Source organism: Natator depressus, chromosome 8 (assembly GCF_965152275.1).
Source record: "Natator depressus isolate rNatDep1 chromosome 8, rNatDep2.hap1, whole genome shotgun sequence".
Classification (NCBI taxonomy): domain Eukaryota; kingdom Metazoa; phylum Chordata; order Testudines; family Cheloniidae; genus Natator; species Natator depressus.
Window position 1 is genome coordinate 73549723 of NC_134241.1, and position 24638 is coordinate 73574360.

General features: G+C 44.0%; 1 protein-coding gene across 4 annotated transcripts in view; it reads left to right on the forward strand.

The window, feature by feature from the left end:
• Positions 1 to 242: 242 nt before the first annotated feature.
• The window catches only part of DIPK1A (divergent protein kinase domain 1A), a 39973-nt gene continuing 15577 nt past the window's right edge, over positions 243 to 24638 (forward strand). The window contains exons 1-2 of one of the 4 annotated variants that reach the window (XM_074961327.1): positions 243 to 484; positions 16860 to 16953. Coding sequence is in view for 1 of the 4 variants with exons in the window: in XM_074961326.1 (XP_074817427.1) it covers positions 431 to 484 (54 nt within the window). In the remaining 3 variants the exon portion in view is untranslated. Of the gene's footprint in view, positions 485 to 861; positions 968 to 8366; positions 8920 to 16859; positions 16954 to 24638 lie in introns of those variants that run through there. The other 3 variants (XM_074961328.1, XM_074961326.1, XM_074961329.1) reach the window with 3 other exon arrangements.

Below are 24638 nucleotides of genomic sequence, written 5' to 3' on the forward strand. Positions count from 1 at the left end.
TCTGGGCTCGTGACTGCAGGGGGGTCCCGTGACTGCGGAGGGGGGTGTGTGCCGCTGCCCCACGCACTGGAAGGGTGCTCAGCACTAGGCTGTTGCGTGGGGAGGGGGGAGTTATCCTCCCTCGGCGCTGGGGCGGCCAACTTCCCCTTTAAGCTGAGGAGGCGGCGCGGGCGGTCTGTGTCGGCAGAGACACTGGCCGGCCGCCCTTTAAGGCTGCGCGCTGCCCTGCCGGTTGCTGCTGTTGCAGCCGTCAGCGCTGAGGGGCAGCGGGGTCGGAGCCACGACCTGCGTCTCCTGCCCTGCGGGCCGCAGCGGCCCCCGCCCCAGCCCGTTCTCCCGGCGCCGCGGTGCGAGCGGAGGGGGCCGGGCGGGGAAGCGCTGCCTCCGCTCCGCCTCTGAGCGCAGCCCGCTGCGGGGATGTGCCATTGCCATGGCGAGGAGGGTCTTCCCGGGGGCCTGGCTCAGGAAACCCTTCTACGCTCAGGTAGGCCGGCAGCGTGCCGCCCCCCGGCGCGGGGTCGCGGCTGGCCTGTGGGGCGAGGCCGGGGGCTGGCCTGGGGCGATGTGCGGGGCGGGCGCCGGGGGAAGGCCGGGCACACTTACGGGGCACCTCAACCGAGGCTAGCGGGAGGGACGTGCCAAGCCCCCCGAAGCTTTGGTGGGTCCGGCCCGGCTCGCTGCGCAGGGGCGCTGCCGTCGCGGCCCCTCTTGCCTTTGCCGTCTGAGCGCGGCACAGAGGTGCGGGCAATCCCCGGCCGGCCTGGCGTGGGCACAGCTACCCGCGCGTGTCAGGCTGAGCGGGGCGGCGCCAGCCCGCTGCCCTGGCTCCTTCAGCGGGGCGCGCTCCAGCTGGCCGCGGGGCTTGGGCAGCTTCCAGGAGTGGGATGCGGAGCAGCCTCGGCCGCTTGGCAAGTTAGACATCACGGGGGGTGAGACCGGTACTGGACCTGGCAGCGAGACTTCATTAGTAAGATCTAAAATGGGAACCTAAAATACTTCAGTTTAGTGGCTGGTATCAGCACTAGTGTCATGTGCCTGTCACGGGTTAATGCAGGTGTATTAGCCCACACCATGCGCGCGTTTTTTCTCTCTCTCTCCCTCTCTCTCTCTATTTACTTTTGGGGATCGTGTATGTTGATGGCTGGTCTCACTGGTTCTTCATCAGGCCTCCTAACACTGTCATCGGTCTCTACTCAACTCTATCAACCACCTTAACCAACTCTCTTTAGCACTGCAGTGTTGATGTTCATGTCGTGTGTAAAGTCATCTCTGTTTACAGAGATGATCGGAAACCAGAGAAGGAGGCTGGCATGTGGACTAATGTGTGTAACAAGTTCCAAAGTGCCGTTCAAATGGCTAGCTACACCCATCGTATTACCAATGGCTTTGAGCCACCACTGTATTCATGTTAAATCTTTTTTAAACTCTATAGACATCCATTCCATTGAGAAGAAAATGACAGGATTCGGTAACAGTTTAGATTAAATGTAATGCTTTATATGGGCAGCAAGATGGTTCATTTTTGAGACACCTGCCCTAAAAGCAAACCATTTTAAAGGGATCTATATTTTGTTTTTGGGAAGAACTATATCTGGTATATACAACAGATGCTTCACCCTGCATGTGTGCACATGCATGTCCTTGTGTGTGTGTACCTGTGTATGTAGTGTGGGCAGCATTAATGTATGCTATGAATATATATTACATACATTGTCTGTGCATACACTTTCCCCCATCTGTAAAATTAGGGTAATAATAACAATCTTTGTAAAACAAAACAAGATCTTTTGGTAGAAAATTCTATTTGCCTTAAGAATACCTTGTGACATGGAGTCTCATATTGAAATCCACAGACTATGTGCTTAGTGTAGGAATGTCTTCAGGCATATGGGGAAGAAATTCCTTGTATCTGCTTCATATTTGCATTTTCATTTCAGTGGGTGTCCATTGCTTTTTCTGTTTTGAGAGAGGGTAAATGGAGCACTTGATTAATCTTCTCTATACTATTATTCACTTACTACATCACCTCTTTCCTCATTCTTAAACTTAGTAGTCCTAAACCACCATCTTCATCTCCTTGTACTGAAGTATTTTCAGGTCTGTTGTCATTTGCATTGCCTTTCTCTAGACCTTTATAGGGGGTATTTGGAGTGGAGGGGATAGTATTGACTTCTGTAATGCTGCTGTTGTTTGAGCTGCAATATTGTCAATAACATTTGCATTTAAAATGGGAAGGGTTATCCTTAAACTATTTATTTAGTTACCTGCTTTTAAGAACTTTATCTGTTGAAGTACGTGCTGTAAAATACATTTAAAAAATAAAATCAGACACTTGTATAGGCTTCCTAGCTAGTACCCTCCAAACTAGTTGCCTCCTCTACCCTAATATAACTCAATCTAACCACCATCAAATCTCTGCTTTACCTCCACTCACCCCTCACTGGACTTGGGATGGGAAGACGTTGGCTTTTGAAACCACCTTTTGCAGAGACATAATTCTGAAATATACAGAAAACATGAGTCAGAACATTGATAAAACTTCTCATTGGGATCCCTGGAACAATTTTTTTTCTTTTGGTTTCCTATTATATTTGTTGGGGAAAGTAGTAGCCATTCTGACTTTGGACTGATGCCTCTGAAAGACCCTTTTATGGTTCTGTTTTGAGAGGGTTAATGAGATAGCAAAATAAATTCACACTCAAAAAGGTTATGTTATGATATGTGCTTTCTGCCACTCGATGCATGTGTAGAATTGGCAGGTGGCTGTCAATATGTTGGCTCTACTTGTCGTTGTGTGGTGGTGTTCCCACACTGTATAGCTCTTCCTTCTAAAGATCCCAAAGGGCTCACCAGACTTTATATAAAGGGTTCATTTAACCCGTTATTGACATGTAGCTATGTCTGGGATGGAGATTGGAAGATTCTAAACAACACATAGCAATACTACATAGCAGTGGAGGACCGAAAGGGAATATTATTGTAAAGAGAGAAAGCTGTTGCCTAGTTTAGTGGTTCCCAACTTCATTGGTTCTTGTACCACCTTCTTAAAAAAATTATGTAAATGGAATTGATTAACATCTAGCTCCTGTAGCAAGTTTGGGCCCCCAAAGGTTGGTAAAAATGAGGATGCAAGTCAAAACACTTTACTCTTGTTTAATGTGTAAACCAGATAGACATTAGGCCAAATTTTCTATTCTTATCTGGCCATTGTGTGCGCCTCGGGCTGTACAAAGGGGCTCAAATCTGGCTATAGCTGGCTGATTGATAATACCCCTGGCCAAGGAGGATGGAGTGGGTTGATCTCTCGGCTGCTGTAAAGTCATCGGAGCAGGCCCCTCCCAACCCTGGCATCAGGGGCGGCAGGTTTGTATAATTTTTGGTGGTGCCCAGAATGGGTCCAAGTCCTCCCCCACCCCGCCTAAGACTCTGGGAGGGAGTTCGGATGCAGGAGGGGGTTTGGAGTGCAGGCTCTGGGAGGAAGTTTGGGTGTGGGAGGGGTTCAGGTTCTGAGACGGAGTTTGGGTGCTGGTTGCAGGCTCTGGGCTGTGGCAGGGGGTTGGGGTGCAGGAGGGGGTGTGGGCTGTGGGAGGGAGTTTGGGTACAGGAGAGGTGTGGGCTCTGGGCTGGGATGGGGGGTTGCGGGGCATGGGGTTGGGCTGGGGGAATGAGTTTGGGGTGCAGCAGGCAGGCTGTCCCAGGGCTGGGGTGGGGGCCAGAGAGGAGGACTCCCCACAGCCCAGCTCTCTCTCTGTTGGCAACAGCAAGCTTTGGGGGGGGGGCACCCCTCCCTGACACTCACCCAAGCTCCCCCCAGGCTGTTGCTCAGGAGGTCCCGCCAGGATAAGCCCCCCTCCTCCTTGGAGTTGACTCAGTCGCCTGCCTGGGAGGGTGCTGCCATGTGCCTCCTCCCTCTGCAGGCACAGCAGCTGCCTCATCTTGCCCGCAGTGCCGGCCACGGCTGGTGAGGGAGCACAGCATGGAACTGCAGGGGGCAGCCACCCACTGCCCAGGGCAGGCAGGGCTGCTTTGGGGAGGGGGTGCACAGGGGAAGCAGGCGGGGCCAGGGAACGCTCTGGGGGAGTCATGCGGGGTCGGCAGGCGGTGCCAGGGGAGAGACCGGGCCCCAAACACTGGTGGAGCTGGGCCCCCCAGGCTCTGAATTTGCTGGAGCCCGGGCACCACGGGCCCATACAACTTGCTGCCCCTGCCTGCAGAGGTACTGGCGGATCAAGTGTGGCTCTATAGTGCTTCTCCACTAGCATTTATTCCTTTAGGGATTATAGAGCAGCCCTGGCCTGCAGTAATTTACACTGGTGTTGGGACAGTATAGACCAGCCCTCAGAATCTGGGACCCAGAACTGTCGTGTTTGTTGCTCCCCTTTTGGAACTTGGCTTCAGAAGAGAGTCTGTCTCACTGATTTATTTATTTTTTTCATCCTCCTTACTAACAGTCAAAAACAGTATCTCCCGAAGTGTGGGTATATCTCCCCTGGGGAAGGCACAAATAACTAGCCAAAATGGCACTGACAGACCTCTCAGTTCTCTAGAGCCTCAGATTTCAAGTCTCCTACTCGTTTTTTTTAAAAAAACAAGTCTCTAGTTGTTATGGTTGTAAAGAAAAACTTGACCTGTGTGTTACACGTACTATGTATCTGAAGCAATGTCTGCCTGAGTCTGAAGGAAGCCTGAAACAATGGCTCTGAAGTATGAAGTGCCCCGTTCATTTCAATGGATGCTACCTCAGTAAATAATTTAAATGTTAACACTGTTAACTATTTCACTGCTCATCAAACATGCATGGGTGTGTCTGATTCCCTTTATTTTGAAGGGAAGGGGGCTTAGCTTTCAAAAATTTGGGGGAATGCTGATCTAGGTTGTTCCTAAGAGCAGCCAGTTTACGTGCAAATCTTTTAACTAGAATAACTGTATTGTGAGGCTGAAGAGATTGACAAACTAGTAGATTCATGTGTGGCAACAGTAGTGTAGAGAAGAGCTTTTCACGCTTGGAAATGTAACCGCTACCAAGAGAAATACTGTGCTGAATTTTTTAGTCATATCATGTGCAGTCCTACTGGCTTAAATAATATTGTGAGGCAAAAATTTGCCTGTTGTCTTAAAAGATCTCAAGTGCGAGCAATCAGAAAAGTCACTGGTAGCAGAAAATTACAGTAACCTGATTTCCCTCAGTTTTTAATCCTTGATTTATTTTCGATCTTCTTTACTTATGAGAGAACATCCTGTTTTTCTATCTTATCTTTTACTGTAGTACAATGTCCATCTCTCACTTGTTCCTCAAATTGCTGATTATTTAAGATATAAATAGATCAAGACATTCATCATCATAGAGTCTAATGTATATGTTTACCATTTTTAGAGAAAACGTGAATGCATCCATGCCTTGTCAATTGCAGTTCTCCATTATTCACAAACACCATTATTCACAAACACCAAATCTTATGTGTTCACACCAACCTGGTTGTGAAACATACTGTGTCTTTATAAATAATTTAAAATAGAAATGAGCAGATAACAAAAGGAAATTCCTAATGTGGTCAAACGACAATATTAATGAGCTGGAAGCATAGTAAACGTTAGCTGGAACCTGCAGTACAGAACTGAGACCTGTGTTCTATGTAGTTTATTTAAACAAGATTATATAATATGGTAGTAAAACACTTTGTAGAATTAACCAAAGGGATACATGTTACTTTATATTCTGCTACAAGAGGTTTTTAAGTAGTTACAGAAAAACTGGCTAATAATTCGTTGTGATATCTTTCAGTTTGCTATTACCCATGTCCTCTGGAATGCATCCAGCTTTGAATTTTGCCAGAAGTGGTTTTACCAGATATGCATCCCAGGGGATGACTGTATAATTACCATGCAGCACACATTTTAGTAGAATGTAAAAGTGATGGCAAGATGTTTGTGTATATGCCTTTTTAGGTGTATCAAGCTTTTTCCTTCATGCCTGTGTTCCCTGGCTCATGTCCAAGACCAAGAGGATTGGTGAGAATGTAGCGTGGAGGAAAGAAACAGTATTTGCTGGCTCTGAATTATTTTTTTCCTTTCTGACTCATCTCAAAATTCTTGCCCTCCCAGAGTCCTAATCATTTAATGATTGTTCAGAGTTTTCTAGGATATTGCCACATGTCCATATGAAATATATCTGTATGAATAATCATCTACACAGTGAATATATTAAACAAACTTTCCATAAAACCTACGTTCTTCTTTTTCCCTCAGTCACTACCAGATTTTCTAAAATTATGTTCTGGCTTAGTTCTGTTTCTGTTCTACAGTTGATCAGCCATTATGTTAAAACCTTTAAGCAAACAAAACAAAAGAAAAAATCCTGTTATTGTTTACCAGGTTAAGTTTTATTTAGAAAAGTAAGACAAAGAGGTTTTCTTTAGCTTTCACTTGCTGTAATTTCTGGTCAGTTGTGCCAGTCTTACTTTCACAGTTTGTGTGGGGAAAATACTGAGGAAAACAGGTTAAATATGCCTTGCAAGAATTGTCAATAAATATAATTCAGAAACACTATATATAGAACTTCTCTGTCTCGGGGAGTTCTGCAGTGAAGAAATCTGTAACAGGCTTCAAGAAGGCAGTTTTTTGGGATTGCCTTAGGTTCTAAGGATCTGATGAAATCATTCTTAGCCACTTTTTCCTGTAGGTATTATAAAAGATTACATCAAGAGCAGGGTAACTAAACTAATTGCAAAGCAGCAAAAGATTCACTATTAAAAAAATCCAAGGAAAGAAAGGGTCTTCCTGTGGTAGAACAAGAGTACCTTTCTTTTCAGCCAAACACTGCTCCCAGCATCCTGTTATCTACGGACTTGCTGCTCTGCAACGGCAGTCCTTCCGAAGAGAATCCTTCATCTCCTTTGTCTAATTGCTATAAATTGCTCTGGCATCCTGCCTAAAATTGCTTGTCCAAAAAAAAGTTTGCAAGCCATATTGATCCCAGAGTTGTGTGAACAGCTGTTTCATACAGATGCCCTGCCATGGAGGACATTCGGTCTGTTAAAATCAGTCTTCCTAAAATGAAAATATATCTAAAGTGAAGGACTAAATTGAAGATGAACTGCAAAACTAAAGTGAGAGTGACGTTAAGCCAAAGTGCATGTTGAACAGCTCCTACTAACCAGGCTTCTTGTGTTGTGCTATGTGTGTGTTTGGAAGTGGTGGCGCTTAGAAATAAGTTGGATTTTTTTTTTTTTTCTGGCCAACAGAGTTTAAAGGGAGTAACTGAAATCCAGTCTAGGCAGATATGTACTATTCTGTAGAACCCAGATACTGAATAGAATTGCCCTGGACTGTACCCTGAAGAAGCTCACAGTGTATAGATAGCTTTACGCTGGTGAGCAGTTACTCAGCTGATTAGTCCTATTGACATCAGTACACATTACATTTCAATTGTATGTAGATATCTAGTTGACTTATGTTAATATTGCTGAAGTTCTAATTTAAAAACAAAACAAGGGGCTTGTCTTCACTGCATTGTTATCTTGAAGAATAACTTGAATGTTGTCCCTTACCTGCCTCAGGTCTGCACACAAACATCTCTAGCTAAAGTAAGTGGTGCATTAAGCTTGAGGTAGATGCCGGTGGCTTGTTGGGGCGGATGGGTTGAAGCTTGAGTGCAGGTGAAGTTTGCACAGTAATGCAATCAGGACTCTGCTTACAGTCCAGTCCATTCAAGTATCATGAGGTTCCCCCCCATGCCTTCCTGAAACTTCCACCCAGGTTAATTGTTGTCTGTCCCCCCTCGTATCTTGATTGGACATTATTTGCCGTGTATTAATACTCAGTTTGATACTTGGACCCTGTCTTCCATGTGGCCCTTTGCACCTGTAGCATTTGTTCTAGCTCAGCTATTAAATCGCTGAAGACACTGTACTGCTGGGAAATGACTAAGTGAAACCCTGGCAAGCTCACTTGACTACAGTTTGACTGGGTGATCGCCAGCATGCAGCTCTGTACCTAGGCAGCTCAAAGGCCTCTTGAGAAGTTCATGAGTGATTGATCATGGAGGATCCTGAGGAGGACCCAGAGCTGGGCCTGTTTCTGGACACGGAGTTCTCGGGTGAGGCAGAACCAATGCTAGAGGCCACAGTCACTCCATCCTTGACCAAGACTCTGGGGAGAAGATGCAGAAAACAGAAGCTGAAACAGCATTACTTCAGCCAGGTAAGGTCTTGATTGACAGTTGTTATGGTTGGGGGGAGGAGGGGCAGATATGACATAAGGGACCTGTTATTACCTTTGTAGAACCAATCTATACAAGGGTATGTTATGTGGTGGAGGGCGGCCTTTAAGAGATGCCATCTGTAGTGTCCCTTTGGGGTGTGGGAACCCTCATTACCTTCACCATCCCCGACATCCAGAGGGTAGATTTTAGGTAATGCTGCCTCAGCGTTTCTTGCTGGGCATAGGAAACCATGATCTCCTTCCCTACCCCTCCACCCCTAGAACCTGGCATCCAGTAATGTCCATCCAGCACAGCAGGGAATGTGGAGGAACAAACTGCCATTTCAAGAACTCTGGAATTTAGCAGCTGCAAAGTGAAGAGTTTCACTTCACTCCCCTCAATTAATATCTTGATGTGACAAAGAAAGATAAAGGGGAGATTCTCTTCCTTTTTTACCCTACACAGTAAAGCTATGTACTGTTTCTTTGCTTTACAGCCCATCTGCATAAGGGCAGTCCAGCCACCCACCCAGAAGGCCAATGACTGTCAGCACCAGAGTCTAGAAGCAGAAGGTAGAGAACACAGGAGGACCTTTTGAGGGACTTGGGCAGAAGGTCTGACCTGCTCTTCGAGCTTCAAAGGGAGATGCTGGAGGAGGAACAGCAATTCCAGATTGCGGCTAAGATGATGTTGGAGAGGGAGAAATGCATGGTGGCAGAGTAAGTTGCCCATAATGTGCCATGTGCAAGCCAGACTGCTAGCAGAAACACAAGGAGAACCCACACCAAATGACTGTATGCCTTCTAGGCATTATGGTCAGTAAGTGCCAGAGCAGCCTGGCCACTGCATTTGCCCAGGTTCATCTCCAGCCTAATCTTGCAGCCATGAACCATAATTAAGGCGAAGATTTTGTCACTGATATTTTTAGTAAAAGTCACGGACAGGTCACAGGCAATAATGAAAAATTCATGGAAGCCGGTGACCTGTCCCTGACTTTTTTACTAAAAATATCCATGATAACATGAGCCTGGGAAGCTGTGGTTGGGCTGGGAGCTCCAGGGTCCCCTCCGCTGGCGGCTCCGAACTCCGGAGGTTCTGCCTGTGAGCTGCAGGGGTGCCACCCACGACAGCCGGAACCTGTGGAGGGTCTGCCTGGCGGCGGTGGCAGGGAACCAACCCTGCAGCTCCCAGTCGGGGCTGGCTGCAGTCACGGAGGTTTTTGGAAGTCACGGAATCCGAGACTTCCGTGACTAAATTACAGCCTTAACCATAACACCATGAGCTGCTCCCAGTGACCCCTGCATGGCAGGGGTTACTCAGTGCATGGAAGTAAGTGCCCATGGTAAGTTTAACCTCTTCACTCTACTTCTGTGTAGAGATGGCAGGGTGATGACCGGTACCCTGACTATATACACTTCCTGTACCTATGACATGGCACTGTATCCCTTGTGCATGTCACATCTGCTTAAGGCAGCTGGACTGATCGTATAGTGCACTGTTGTAGAGTAATAAAGTTAAATTGGCTCCACTGACAGTGTTATTCATTGTTGCATTGTTAAATGCTTAAAGCAGATGTACTGATAGTATTATTCAGTTTGAATAAATCTTTGTTCAGTCCCTTTGTTTCTGTGAGTTTTGATTTGTGCTAGAAAGAGAGGGGTACTTAACAACACAATTTTATTTTGGCATCACCATAACAATAAATGCAAATTCAGAGAAGGCCATCTTATGTAGGAACACTGATACAGAGCACATCAGCCACTTCCTGCAACTCCAAGATTGCAGGGGAACCAGGAGCTGGGTGGGTAAGAGCCGTGGATCCTACTCATCATTCTGAGTGGGATCCATTGCTTTCCACCAGAATGCAGACAACAAACATAAGTAGAAGTGGTGTACTGCAGTAGGTTGCTGGGTGAACACTACTTCCACCCATTTGACCAGAATAGACAGTTTTCTGACATACACAGGGAAAGTTTGAAAGGAGCTGCTCAGAATAGTGCGGTGCTGAGAACTAAGGAGTATGTCCCAAGAAGGCAAGTGCCTTCACTTGAATCAGTACTCTACAGTGTAGAACTGGAAGGTGGCTCAAGCTTGCCTTTGCAGTATGGCTGCTCTCACTTGAGTTAGGCCAGCTCGAGTGTACCAACTCAAGCTAACAATGCAGTGAAGACAAGTCATTATAAATTAAGTCCTGGAAAGGAACAATAGAGAAAAGAGTATAGACAAAAGCTAAATATTCTTTGTTATAAATATTGAGACATATATTTCCAGAGTGAATTTTGGGGTTGAGGGAAACTGGTCCCCTTAAATAAAAGTTTGTGTAACTTGCTAAGAATGGTGAAATTCATTCCTATTAAATAACCGATCCCATAAAGTAAACTATTGATGACAATTAATTGAGTGTGGACTGAACGTCAAAATTTTCTAAAATGTAGCTTTTTTTTGTACCACTTCTCTGATGCTATGATACCTTCTACTTTGATTGCAAAGGCAAACAAAGTCATTTTTTCTGTTTGGTACTCTAGCTAGTTACAGAAAAATTAGGCCAAAGATAATAATTGAATGATTCATCTAGGGAGACTATCTCAGGAAATGGTATTGTGAGTGGTGACTTAAACTGATTGCAGATCCTTTGTTGACATTGTTAAGCAAAGAACATAGACCAAAATTGTCAGGCTTAGGTACCTAACTCTAGGCATCTCAGGCCATATTTAGGTACCTTAATAAAAATGGCCTGAGTGCCAAAGGAGCTGAGCTCTGGAAGCTCTGAGCTCTCAAAGTCTGTAGGAGTTCAGCACAATCAAAGCTCAAGCCACTTTTATTTAGGTGCCTGTCTTTTGGTAGCAACTTTGAAAATGTTAGATGTAGTAATGACTGAGGTAGGTGTCACAAGACAGTGAACTATCTGGTCAAATAATGTCTGCTAATCACCTGTTGTTTGACCACTGTCTAATATTGTCAAATATTCCAACAAGAATGCCCTGATGTGGTCAGAAGCTTACCTTTTTGTTTGCACTATGGTTCCATTCTTTCCTTTTTGTTTTTATTACTGTTATAATAAACTAGTGCTTTAAAATAGAGTTTGTTCAGTCAATTGGCAATTATTTTTGGACCAGTCTGATGCCCTTCTAGACTGAGGGTAGGTCTACCTTTTGTGGTTATAATTGAATGTTTAAATCTCCTGGGTATGCTTGTAGCCATTCTTGAGCTGTAATTTTATTCAAACTCTTAGGGCTTGTCTACACTTACAGCGCTGCAGCAGGGGAGCTGTACCACTTTGTGAAGACACTACTTACGCTGATGGGAGAGCTTCTCCTATCAGCATAGGTGCTCTACCTCCCTGAGAAGTGGTAGTTATGTGTATGGGAGAAGTCCTCTTGTCAATATAGCACTGTCTATGCTGGGAGTTAGGGCTATATAACTGCATAACTTGCGGGTATGGTGATGTAGTTACACTGACATAAATTTGTAGTGTAGACCAGGGCTTAGGCTAAGCAGGGAAAGACCTGATCAACATCTGGATGGAAGTCCTTCAAGGAAAAACCCAGCTGCTATAAGAAATGGTGTTGCTGATTCAGTAGTTAGTACCCTTCCCTCCAAGTTTGTTGAAATCGTAAGATTTTTTTTTTTAACGGGGCTATGTTGTGTACTTTTAGAGAGTAGTGCTACAACAGCAACATTATTTTGCGCCTGTATTCTGTGCTGAGAGTGATTAAACAACTGAACTTGTGATGGACTCTCAACTTCCTGCCAAGAAGTTGCAGGATCTAGCCCAAAGCTGGTAAAGATGCATAAGGAATTGGGGTCATTAGGTAAAATGTGTAATGTTGACCCCTATATCTTGTGCTAAGAGCCCCACCGCAGCTGGAATTATTTGAAGATGTGTTGAATGTGAACTCTTGAGGTTATAGGGGAACTAAGATTGGGATTCAGTGCTTCCACTCTGCATTTTCTCCCCTCGAGTTTGGCTTTTTGTTCTTGGGCATAAATGAGAGGCAATATTTGGTCCACAGTACATATCATTAAAGAAAATTGAAAAATGGTCCCCTAATATATTACATTATTTTTTCCTGATTTGAAAAACTGCAGCTTGCACATGCTCCTAGAGACTTGCTAGAACTCTGCAGCTAAAATATCTATCTGCATGCTCAAGCCAGGAGCTCAGCAGATTTCTCCATTCAGTTGTAGCTCTGGGTTGCTGTGGGCTGGGACCAAGCACCTGAACTGAGAGCAGGGAAAGAGTCTCCTGTTCTCTCAGTCCCTTCCTGCTGACACCAAGACTATCTGGAAGAGGAAGCTGCCTGATACAAATGCAGAGTGGTCAAGAGCCAGACCGGGGGCGGTAATGGGAGTTGGTCGGGACAAAGAGCCTCTGAGGATTGTGGGGAGGACTTGGACTAGAGGCTGAGAGGGGTGGGGGAAAGATAGGGGAAATTGGGAATTAGTGGTGAAGGAGACTGGGACTAGCTGGGCAAGAAGACTGGGACTGGGAGTTGGTGTGGGGAAGTGATGGGTGGGGGAATGGGACTAGGAGCCATTGGTTGGGGGGGGGGGAGACTGAACTCAGATGAGGAGTGGGGGACTGGGAGCTGATGAGGCAACAGGAGACAGGCAGATTGGATAAGGTGCCAGGAAAGGATGAAACTGGGACTGGCTGAGCAAACAGACTATGAACAAGTGGGTGGGGACTAGAAATGGCTGGGGAAGGAGAATGGGTTTTAAACTGTAGGGGTGTCTGGAGAGAAGGATGGGGGTGGAGAAGCTTGAGGAGCTAGGTGAGAGGATAGGGATGAGGAGCCAGAAGAGGCTATGCTCCCTAGAGAATGTTTCCCCTCTAGAGCCTGGAATGGAATCCAGATTCCTGAGTCTCCTCATTCCTCTGCTGATAGCAAATATCTGGAAATCCACTGACAGTGCCCCCATCCTTTCCTAATACTGGTCCATAGAGGATGACACTATTACTGTTATCAATTGCTCCCTGCCCCTTTCCCCTAAAACTTTATCCTTTCTGCCCTATCCCTGTCCCACTTTTCCTTTTATCCATTATCTGTCCAATTTTACCTGAGGACATGGGATTTGTAACTTAAGGTTTTGCCTAGAGGGATTCTCTGTTTTGAATCTGATTACCCTGTAAGTATTTACCATCCTGATTTTATAGTGGTGATTCTTTTACTTTTTCTTTAATTAAAATTCTCTTTTAAGAACCTGATTGCTTTTTCATTGTTCTTAAGATCCAAGGGTTTGGGTCTGTGTTCACCTATGCAAATTGGTGAGGATTTTTATCAAGCCTTCCCCAGGAAAGGGGGTGTAGTGCTTGGGGGGGGGGGGGGGGGGATATTTTTTGGGGGGGAGATGTTTCCAAGTGGGCACTTCCCCTGTTCTTTGTGTAACACTTTGGTGGGGGCAGTGTTTAACCTAACCTGGTAAGATTAAGCTTAGGGGGTCTTTCATGCAGGTCCCCACATCTGTACCCTAGAGTTCAGAGTGGGGAAGGAACCTTGACACCCAGCTTTTCTTGGCTTTGCAGAATTTATGGTATAGTTGTGACCTAATAATTCCCTAGCAGAGTTATCTTGCCTTTTAATGTGAATGCATTTTTTAAATGTTCAGTCTTAATTCAATGACTTAGTGGTGCAAGCACATTAAAAACTTGGAGGGGACTAGGAATGATGAGGAATCTAGGAATGATGAAGTCCTTCACTCAGAATGTAATTTAATAACAAAAAATTAGTCGTCCCTACAAGTTTTCAATAGAGAATCTGTTTCTTTTGAAATGTTATCTGGACCCCAAATATCAGATCTTTTTAAGGTATTCCAGGATCTACTATTCTTAATGTAGGGAAAACCAAATTGTAAAGAGCATTGGGAGAAACTCTTCGGAGGAGCAATTTGAGGTACAGTACTAAGGTCTCTAGTGAATTTTCTAAAGAATTAATATTTCATTTGAAGCATTTTGATTAGGGCTGTCAAGCAATTAAAAAAATTAATTGCGATTAATTTTGTGATTTTTTTTTTTTAAATCACGATTAATCGCACTGTTAAACAATAATAGAATACCTTTTATTTAAATATTTTTGGATGTTGTCTACATTTGCAAATATATTGATTTTAATTACAACACTGAATATGGTGTACAGGGCTCACTTTACATTTATTTTTTTATTACAAATATTTGCACTGTAAAAAAAAAAAAAGTATTTTTCAGTTCCCCCATTACAAGTACTGTCATGCAATCTATTTATCACGAAAGTTGAACTTACAAATGTAGAATTATGTACAAAAAAAACTGCATTCAAAAATAAAACAATGTAAAACTTTAGAGCCTACAAGCCCACTCAGTCCTACTTCAGCCAGACAAGTTTGTTTACATTTGCAAGAGATAACGCTGCCCACTTCTTGTTTACAATGTCACCTGAAAGTGAGAACAGGTGTTTGCATGGCACTGTTGTAGCCAGAGTCGCAAGATATTTACGTGCCAGATGCGCTAAAGATTCGTATGTCCCTTCATGCTTCAACCACCATTCCAGAGGACATGGGTTCATACTGATGATGGGTTCTGTTCGAGAATGATTCAAAACAGTGTGGACCAATGCATGTTCATTTTTGTCATCTGAGTCAGATGCCACCAGCAGAAGGTTGATTTTCTTTTTTGGTGATTTGGGTTTTAGTGGTAGTTTCCACATCGGAGTGTTGCTTTTTTAAGACATTTGAAAGTGTGCTCCATGCCTCGTCCCTCTCAGATTTTGGAAGGCACTTTCAGATTCTTAAATCTTGGGGTGAGTGCTGAATCTATCCTTAGAAATATCACATTGATACCTTCGTTGCGTTTTGTCAAATCTGCAGTGAGAGTGTTCTTAAAATGAACAACATGTGCTGGGTCATCACCCGAGACTGCTGTAACATGAAATATATTGCAGAATGCGGGTAAAACAGAGCAAGAGGCATACAATTCCCCCCCCCCCCCCAGGAGTTCAGTCACACATTTAATTAATGCATTATTTTTTAATGAGCGTCATCAGCATGGAAGCATGTCCTCTGGAATGGTGGCCAAAGCATGAAGGGGCATACGAATGTTTTGCATATCTGGCATGTAAATACCTTGCAATGCCAGCTACAAAAGTGCCATGTGAATGCCTGGTCTAACTTTCAGGTGACATTGTAAATAAGAAGCGGGCAGCATTGATTCCCATAAATGTAAACAAACTTGTTTTTCTTAGCAGTTGGTTGAACAAGAAGTAGGACTGCGTGAATTTGTAGGCTCTAAAGTTTTACACTGTTTTTTGTTTTTGAATGCAGTTATGTAAACAAATTTACATTTGTAAGTTGCACTTTCACGATAAAGAGATTGCACTACAGTACTTCTATGAGGTGAATAGAAAAATACTATTTATCATTTTTACAGTGCAAATATTTGTAACCAAAAATAAAAAATCAAAAATAAAGTGAGCACAGTACACTTTGTATTCTGTGTTGTAATTGACAATGTAGAAAAACCTCCAAAAATATTTAATAAATTTCAGTTGGGATTCTATTGTTTAAAATAGCGATTAATCACAATTAATTTTTTTGAGTTAATTTTGATTAATCGACAGCCTAATTTTGACTTTTTAGGATCCACTTAAAGATACATACTGTCATTCAGAGAATGTTTGGTACTCAAGTTTCTGCATTGTCACTGCTTTATTCCTCTAGTGATTTGTTACACTTCCCTTCTACAGTTCCATGCTGTTGTTAGATCTGACCTCTACTAAGTTAAATCAGAACATGCCATCTTAAAATGGCTGTTTTAAAATAATTCCATAAAGTGTTAATAGAACATTAAGGTTGAATGAATAAATATCAGTAAACACCAAATTAAGATGCACATGCAACTTTAGCAGTGGCCCCTTGCACTATTTATTATGATATTTAATTATATTTATTTACATTATTTTAATTACATTAGAGCATTATATCTAAAATAATATAGTATCTTACAACTTTTTTCTACAACCATGATTAATTTCCCCTGGAACAAGTGAAGATACCCCTTTTCAATAAGATCTGCATATTTTTATACCAAATTTCAACTTTCAATCCACAGCTCATTTGGCTGTGGATTTGTGTGTGGTGTTTTGTTTTAATTCAAGTTGCAAGTATATTTTTATAATGGGGAAAAATGTGTGTTACTTTTCTACCCTCCTACCTGTGCAAAAAGGGTCAACTGATTTTGTTCAGACTTTCCAAAATAATTCACCTCTGGGCAGAGACCATGCTAGGAAATCTTCTACAATCAGTTTGTTAGGCTGGTGACAGTTGTGCACATTCAACTGTAGCCAATACTGCTCCCTCTACAATAACATTGTATTTTAGTGAAGCATAGATCATTGCTACCATCTAATTTGGTATGAAGTTCAAAATCCCTCAGATGATTCTTTTGTGACACTTTGCTACATTTAGGATGCAGATGTTTAAAATAATAACAAAGCATAGGTCCAAAGATTTTAAAACCCCAACTGTTTTCCCTAGCAGGGACTCTAGCCCCCAGGCTTAAAAAATGAAGCTAATGATTTAAAAATCAATAGTTTACTCCCAGATTCAATTTTCTCATCAGTTCTAATGTGCATGAAGGTTAAGGAACTGGCTGTTCTGGAAACTGAAATCCTCTGTTTATTCACAGGTCAGATACGATGCAGGCAGCCAAAGTGTGAGCTTTCTTACACTGGCCCATTGCTGACCTGAGCTCTGATTTGGAGGGACCACCTTCTATAAGGGTAAGAGGTAGTTCAGTCTCCTTACTACAGGTAGTTCTCTCCTAGGTCTTTCTCCATCAGAGATTTCTAATAGTAGTTTACTTTGAATTTTGTATGTGGTGAGCATTTATAGTGTTAATGACTCTTCTTGCTTAGAGAAAATATATGATCTGAACCATAAACCCATGATACTTTACCTGTTTGTTTGGATCATAGAATTAAAATATTTTCTGGATGGATAATTCCATTATGAGGTATCTTGCCCTTCCTTTGAAGTGTCTGGTACACTGTCAGTGCTGTCTGCTCAACTAGATGGACCATTTTTCTGATCTGATTTGATAATTCCGGTGTTCCTATATAATTCTTCTGTTGTAAGGTGCAGTTTTCTCTAAATAGTTATTTGAGGAAGCAGAGAGGGAGAGAAACTAGATGTAAGTAAGAGGAGCCTCGAGTATTTGAATTGTTCTAAGCTACCTGAATCTTTAAAAGTCAGCTTTCTTTAGTAAGAGTTGATTTGGTTAACCTTATTTCATGTTCCTTTCCAAAATTTATATTAAAGGTGTATAATATCTTGTTACACTATAGGATGAGCATCCACAGTACCCCAAGATCAGTTTAAAAAAATTTCAGTGATCTTTTTCAAGTATCATAAGCAAAAGTTTAAGTTCAGGTACCATAAACCATGGTATTTACCCTTTCATAGAAAATTTCAGAAAAGTCAGTAGTTGCAAATACTTTGAAAAAGTGTTTATATTTTTTAACTGTGACTATTATTTCTAGGTAAATATTATCTTTGTATGTAAAGGAAAACTGCACTCATTTTATTCTCTCCAGCAGTCTAAAATTGTAAGGGGTATGAAATGGTTCTCATAATAAATAAAGCATGTTTTATGGTTGACTGTCTTGTTGAAGTGACTTCATTTGCAACACTGGTAGTTTAGGAACAAAAATGCACAACTCTAAGCAAGTTTCAGATTGTAACATTTCAAATAACTTAAAATGAAATGTTTTGTAGAAACAAGTTTTGATTGCTAAAACATCATTAAAGCAGTCTGACAATTTTATTTAGTTTCTTTCAGCAGTCTGTCACACAGGTGTTGTCACAAGTGGCATTTCTTCAACAAGATGGCTACTTGGGCTCAGAGTTGCCAATTTATTTTCCCCAAATACACTTAATGTTTTATTCATGGCAAGCTATACTTCTTACTTATACTGAAGCTTTGTATTTTTGGATGGAACCAGGTGACATTCTGTTAGCGGGGAGGGATAACTCAGTGGTTTGAGCATTGGCCTGCTAAACCCAGGGTTGTGAGTTCAATCCTTGAGGGGGCCATTTAGGGATCTGGGGCAAAAATTGGGGGTTGGTCCCGCTTTCAGTGGGGGGGGGGTTGGGACTAGATGACCTCCTGAGCTCCCTTCCAACCCTGATATTCTATGATTCTTCTATGAAAGTTTTCTTGGAAGACTCAAACAAATCTAAGCGGAATAGATAAGGAGACATGGATATTAAAAATAAGGATAATACTTTCATATCTTGATAGCAGAAGGTGAGAGGACAGATGGTGTTGCAATTCAAGCACTAGACTGGGGTTCATGAGATCTGGATTTAGGTCCTTGCTCCGCCACACACTTCCTGTGTGATCTGGGCAAATCCCTAAATCTCTCTATGCCTATTTTCCTGTCTGTAAAATGAAGGTGTTAATATTTCCTTACAATACAGATGTTGCAAGTATAAACTCATTCATGTTTGTGAGTTGCTAAGATGCTAATATGGTGTAAAGCATTAATGTACTTTAGCTTTTTGGGGGGATAGGAGTTTAAATCTTATCTCATGGCATTAGGACTGTTGCAATACTTACAGGTGCATTATTGCTTTTCTATTTAACTTGTCGCATTATGCAGTGTTTGAAAACTCCACATGTCTGGGCTGACCAGGAAGCTTTCTTTGGTTAGTGCCATCAACATTTACAAAATAATTATTGGGGGAAAAAAAAAAAAGAAAAAAAACCCTGTAGTGCAGGAGTTCTCAAACATTCTGATAATGTGGTCACACCCTAATAGAGATTGGGTAACATTTTCAAAAGCATCTAAGTCACTTTTGAAAATGGGGTTTAGACTCCAAAAGCTGGGTTTATGCTACAAAGTTAGGTCAATATAAGTTGCCTTACATCAGCCTATTTGTGCATACGTCTACCTCAAATTCTAGACTCAAATTTATCTCCAGCCAATGTAAGCACCATATTACAGTGACTCAATAAAACCATCTCATTGAATGATACTGAGCCATGGTTGATCTACTGAGGTTGACGCAGTGCAAGTGTAGATGCTGGTTGATCTATGTCGTCCCTAACAGTCCTCTAGCAGCTGTCCCCAATGCCTGACACTGACCACTCTGCTCACAATTGTGAACTCTGCTGCCCAGGGGCCATGTAGACCAGAAGCTACCATCCTTTAGAACCTCTGTGTATTTTTAAAATGCTTTTTCCTGATTGCCCAGCTTTGTGAGCACACAAGCTGTCTCTTGTTTCATGCAATTCCCAAACTGACTGTGTTAGCTCCATGCACTAGACATGCTTCTGTGTGGAGTAGATTGGAGGCACTGGATCTCCCTGGGCCTGTGGCGAGAAGAGACTGTGCGGGCACAGCTATGGATTAGCCATGGAAATGTGGACATCTATGAAAAGATTGCACAGAGAATGCAGGCAAAGGGATACAATAGGGATCAGCAGCAGTGCCATGTAAAAGCGAAGGAACTTCAACATGCATACAATAAGGCCAAGGAGGCCAACAATCAGTCTGGTGCTAAGCTGCAGACTTACTTTTTTCACCAAGCTGCATGCCGTACTTGGCGGATACTCCATTAGCACTCGTCAGACCACTCTAGATATGTCTGAGGAGTTTGAGACACAGAACCCCGCTGTGAACAGCAAGAAGGAGGGGTGGGGGGGACACATAGCATGGAGGTCCAGCTATGCCACCAGCCAGGACCTGTTTTTGAGACTCCACCACAATCTAGTGAGTCCCACCAGCCGAGCACAGAGCCCAATGAAGGGGAAAGAGCCTTGGGTGAGTGTGTGAATGCATTTTTCCTTAGTGTTTAAATGTAAAGATAGCACCAGGCCCAACCCCAAATTAGCAGGACAAAGGTATACACTTTTCATTGTTTTGCTCCTACAAGTCAAAGTCAGCTGCTACACCTCTATCCTCCATCCTGGTGGCAACTTCTCCTTTGCCTCACAGATATTCTAAAGGATGCAGCAGGCAGCTATAACTTTTGGAATATTTTTTCCCGCTGAATCCAGACCTGTGAGCAAACAATGCTAACATCCATGCCATCTACCAAAAGCATATTCTACTGTCATTCTGTGCCTGCTGAGCCAGCAGTTGAATCTTAACAGCATCACGCAAAGGTGGCTAGTGTACGGCTTCATACACAGGGAACAAGGGGTAGGCAAGGTTCCCCAAGATCATTAGTGGCATTCCAACATCACCAGTGGTAATCTGCTGGTTGGGAAGAATGTCTCTGCTTGCAGCTGTGTGACCAATATTGTGTTCTTAAAGATGTGAGCAGTGCACCCTTATCTGACTAGCCCACACTGATGTCAGTGAAGCATCCCTGGTAATCCATCAACACTTGCATAACCATAGAAAGTAGCTCTTTCTATTGATATACTCTGTGGCAAGGTGGCTGGTGCCAAAATAAGGATGTGTGTGCAATCTATAGCTTTACCACAGTTCAGGAAACCTGTTTCTGCAAATCCATTCACTATGTCCTGCACATTGCCAAGATTCACAGTCCCTGTGTAGCAGGAGACTATTAATGGCCCTGCACACTTGCATGACAATGGTCCTCACTAAATTTTCCAACCTCCAAATGATTTCCACTGACTGGTAGCAATGCAGTGTGGCAAGCTTCCATGGCGTGATCGTCACTCACTTCTTTGTTATCAATGTAGCTTTCATTATGGTGTCTCTGTGCTGGTGAGCTGGGGCTAGGTCAGCATGCAGATCCAGGAATGTGTCCATTTGCATCGAGAAATTCTGCAGCCGCTGCTGCTCGTTTCAAAGCAGCCACTGCTCGTCGATTGAATTACTGTCCAATACCACCACTCAGTGCTCATTTCTCAAGCTCAGGAGTGGTCCTTGACTGTCTGCAACTGCTCTGTGAATGCTACCAGCTACCTCGAATTGTTTTTTCACTGTGTCCCTCAGCAATCTATCCTGCAGCTCTGCAGATATTGGAGGATTGTTTGTCCGGTGTTTGCAGCAGTTGTGAGAGTACTGCAAAACTCTCTAAGAGATTGTGGAAAAGGGTCGTGCCCACCTGGGTTTGTGGATTTTTTTTATTTATTTTTTTAAAGGCATGAAAATTATGGGATATGAATAGTATTATGGGAGGGAGAAAGTTAAAGTTATGAACTTGACCCCTTTGCTCCCTGTCACCTGTGTGTGACTTTTTTTTACTCCGCAATGCATTTTGGAAATTTCCCAAAAGGCAGCAATCTTGCCAGTAGCAAATACCACACTGGGATACCTATCTGCAGAGCCACCATACTGTGCATTAAAACAAGCACTCCTGGTGAGTACATGCAACATTGATGCAAGCAGCCAAGTATGCACAAGCGATATACTTACTGTCGTGGCTTTATGCTTAAATAAGTTGAATCAACTTGAAGTTTGTAGTGAAGACATGGCCTGAGTCATTTAGGTTCTTTTGACAATTTTATCCAGTATCTTGTGGGACACCTTCCCTCTCCATTCACAATCATGCAATCACCTGCTTTTCTATTCATTATGCCAAAAATCCATGTGGTTGCTACAACAGTTGCTTTCATGGAAAAGTAATATTAGCAGCCTGCAAAACTAAGGACTGACACTTACCCAAATGACAAGAGAGGTGACGTTACGAGAAGGGTTTCTGCACTACGCCTTGCATTCCTACTTCTTTTTGGGACCTGACTACTTGCAAATGTACATGGGTGTCAAAATATGTTCCCTAACAATCTTTAGAACTTTATGGAGTGTATCGAAGTACCTGAGGGGATGCATACACTGAAGCCTGGGGCAAGTTACTATGGAGGGAGGTGGGGGGGAACTGTAGGTGAAGTCTTGCAAGAGTGGCCCCTTTGTGGGTAGAGGCTGAAATGTATTGCATTGTTAAGGAATGTAGTACCTACATTTTGAAAGTGTGTGTGTGTGTGTGTGTGTGTGTGTGTAAATCACTGTGTTCCTGTCTGTTTAGAACTGTTTCTTTGATACTGTTGAGTTTTCTAGAAAACTATATGTATTAGAGGGGAAAAATGCATCTATTGGAGCCAAATCATAGAATATCAGGGTTAGAAGGGACCTCAGGAGGTCATCTAGTCCAACCCCCTGCTCAAAGCAGGACCAATCCCCAACTAAATCATCCCAGCCAGGGCTTTGTCAAGCCTGACCAAATAAGCAACTTCAGATGAAATCTTAGACATAATTATTGAGCTGCTTCTCTGGAGCTGTTATCTGAAAAAGGGAAATGGGGACCATGATTTGGGCACTTGCAGAATGTCACTATTGTGGCGTATCCAGGTAGAGCACTTTGGATAACAACCCATGATTTGTGTTTTGTGGGATCTTTAATGACTGCAAGCCGTTGGGACCCCACTTCTTTCATCTGAAAAACTGAACCTTTGTTAGCACACTGTGTTCTTTAACACTACTGGGGTATTGGTTCAGTACCTGAAAATAAGTCTTCTAAAGAGCCCCTATCAGTTCTTGCAGCATGCGGGGCTTTCTTTGGAAGTCTTGAATCCCAGCTATGAATTAAGGACAATTTTGCCTACCTTGAGACAGTACTACTCCATAATAGGGAAATTATATTTACCTCCCTCCCCCCAACCAAATTTTGGAATGGAAACCATTTTGACATCACAATAAGATGCCACTGACAGTGGGTTGTGTATATATATAATTATGCCTATTGTCCCCTATGTGTATTGCAGTTGGGAGTAGAGAGTGACAATGGAATCTGTTCTTGTCTTTGGTTTTTTTTTTTTTTTTTTTTTGGTTTGTTTTCTTCAATGCAGTCTTGTAAATTCCTTGTAAATAAACAGTCCTGTTTCTCTGAATACAGGAGGAACCAAAAAAACAAAAGAAGATATTTTCTTTGTTTAGATCACCAAGCCTCTTTAGCGAGCTGCAGACCCAAAAACTCCCTCTCAAGCTCCTTCCAGAGTTGTACTCCATGCTTGTCCAGCCTGTTTCTCTCTCTCTCTCTCCCAGGCTACGTCTACACTTGCAGATGTAGAGCTCTGAGAGTTAAACTAACCCTCAGAGACAGCAGCAGGGAAAGCACTGCTGTGTATTCACACTGTGCTCCTTGTGGCTGTGGAGCATGTCCACACTAGCAGCTATTGCAACACCACAGAGAGTAGTGCATCGTGGTAGCTATCCCAGTGTGCAAGTGGCTGCAGCATGCTTTGGGAAGGGTTTGCAATGCCTAATGGAGCAGGCACAGCATCACGATGCAGGTTTCCCAATCCCGTTGTTCCAGGTTATCCTACTAGATTGCCAGCTGCTTTTCAATTGGGGGGGCCTGAAGTGTGACAGGGAGGGTGTTGTGTGTATGTGGGGGGTGTGTGAAACAGTATGTTTTGGGGGGCGGAGAGTGTGTCCAGGACCGTCCTTACCAATTATGGTGCACTACGCAGCCTGAGCACCTGCTCCCCACTGCGGAGGGTCTGGGCTGCACTCAAGGCCTGCAGGGCTGGGGAGGCAGGAGCTGTGGGGGGCTGTTTTGGGGGACCCCACAGGCCCAGAGCGGCTTGGGGAATAGCGGGGCACCTGGTGCCAGCAGCAGGAAGCAGAACGACCCGGCCCTAGCCTGCTCTGCTCCCCCTGCCCCAGCCGTGTCGCTCGGGGGAGGGGACTTGGGGAAAGGGGTCTGCCCTTCCCCCCCCCCACTCACCGGCAGTGGGAAGTGGAGTGACCCAGCCCCAACCTGCTCTGCTTCCCTGACCCCAGCAAGGTCGCTTGCGGGAGGGGGAAGGACCGCCCTCGCACTCACTGGCAGCGGGAAGTGGACTGATGCAGCTTGGAGCTGGTGGAGTGGGGTGGGCTGGGAACGGGTTGCTCCGCTTCCTGTCACTGCCGGTAAGTGCGGGGTCACTGGGGAGAGAGGCTTGGGGGAAAGAGGTGCAATGGGGGTGGAGGGGGTGGAGCATGGGGAAGGACTAAGAGTTGAGGCGGAGGGAGTTGTCCCGGGCCCCACACTCCCCTAGGAATGGCCCCGCCCCTTGCAGTTGGCGCAGCCTGCAGCAGGGCCGGCTGGGGGATAGGGCTGGCTGTCGGAGCTGGTGCTGCTGCATATGCAGCACACAGGTGCCTAGGGCACCATGAAATTTGGGGCAGTTTGGTGCCCCAAATTTCATGGTGCCCGATGCAGCTGCGTATTCTGCGTATGCCTAGGGATGGTCCTGCGTGTGTCAGCATGCTGTCTTGTAAGTTCAGACAGCGGCAGGAGGAAACCCTGACATCAGCCCCACCCCGGCCGGCCTCTCTGCTCTGATGCAGAGGCGCAGAGAGAGAGAGAGATTCTACAGTAATGGTTTGCTTTGTGTCCTGGAACAGATAAGCATGCCGGCTGTCAGAAATGGAGCTTTGAAAGGGGATAGCTGCATGCGTGCAGCCGAGTTCAAAACAATGCCAAGAGTGGCCACTTGACTTCAAGG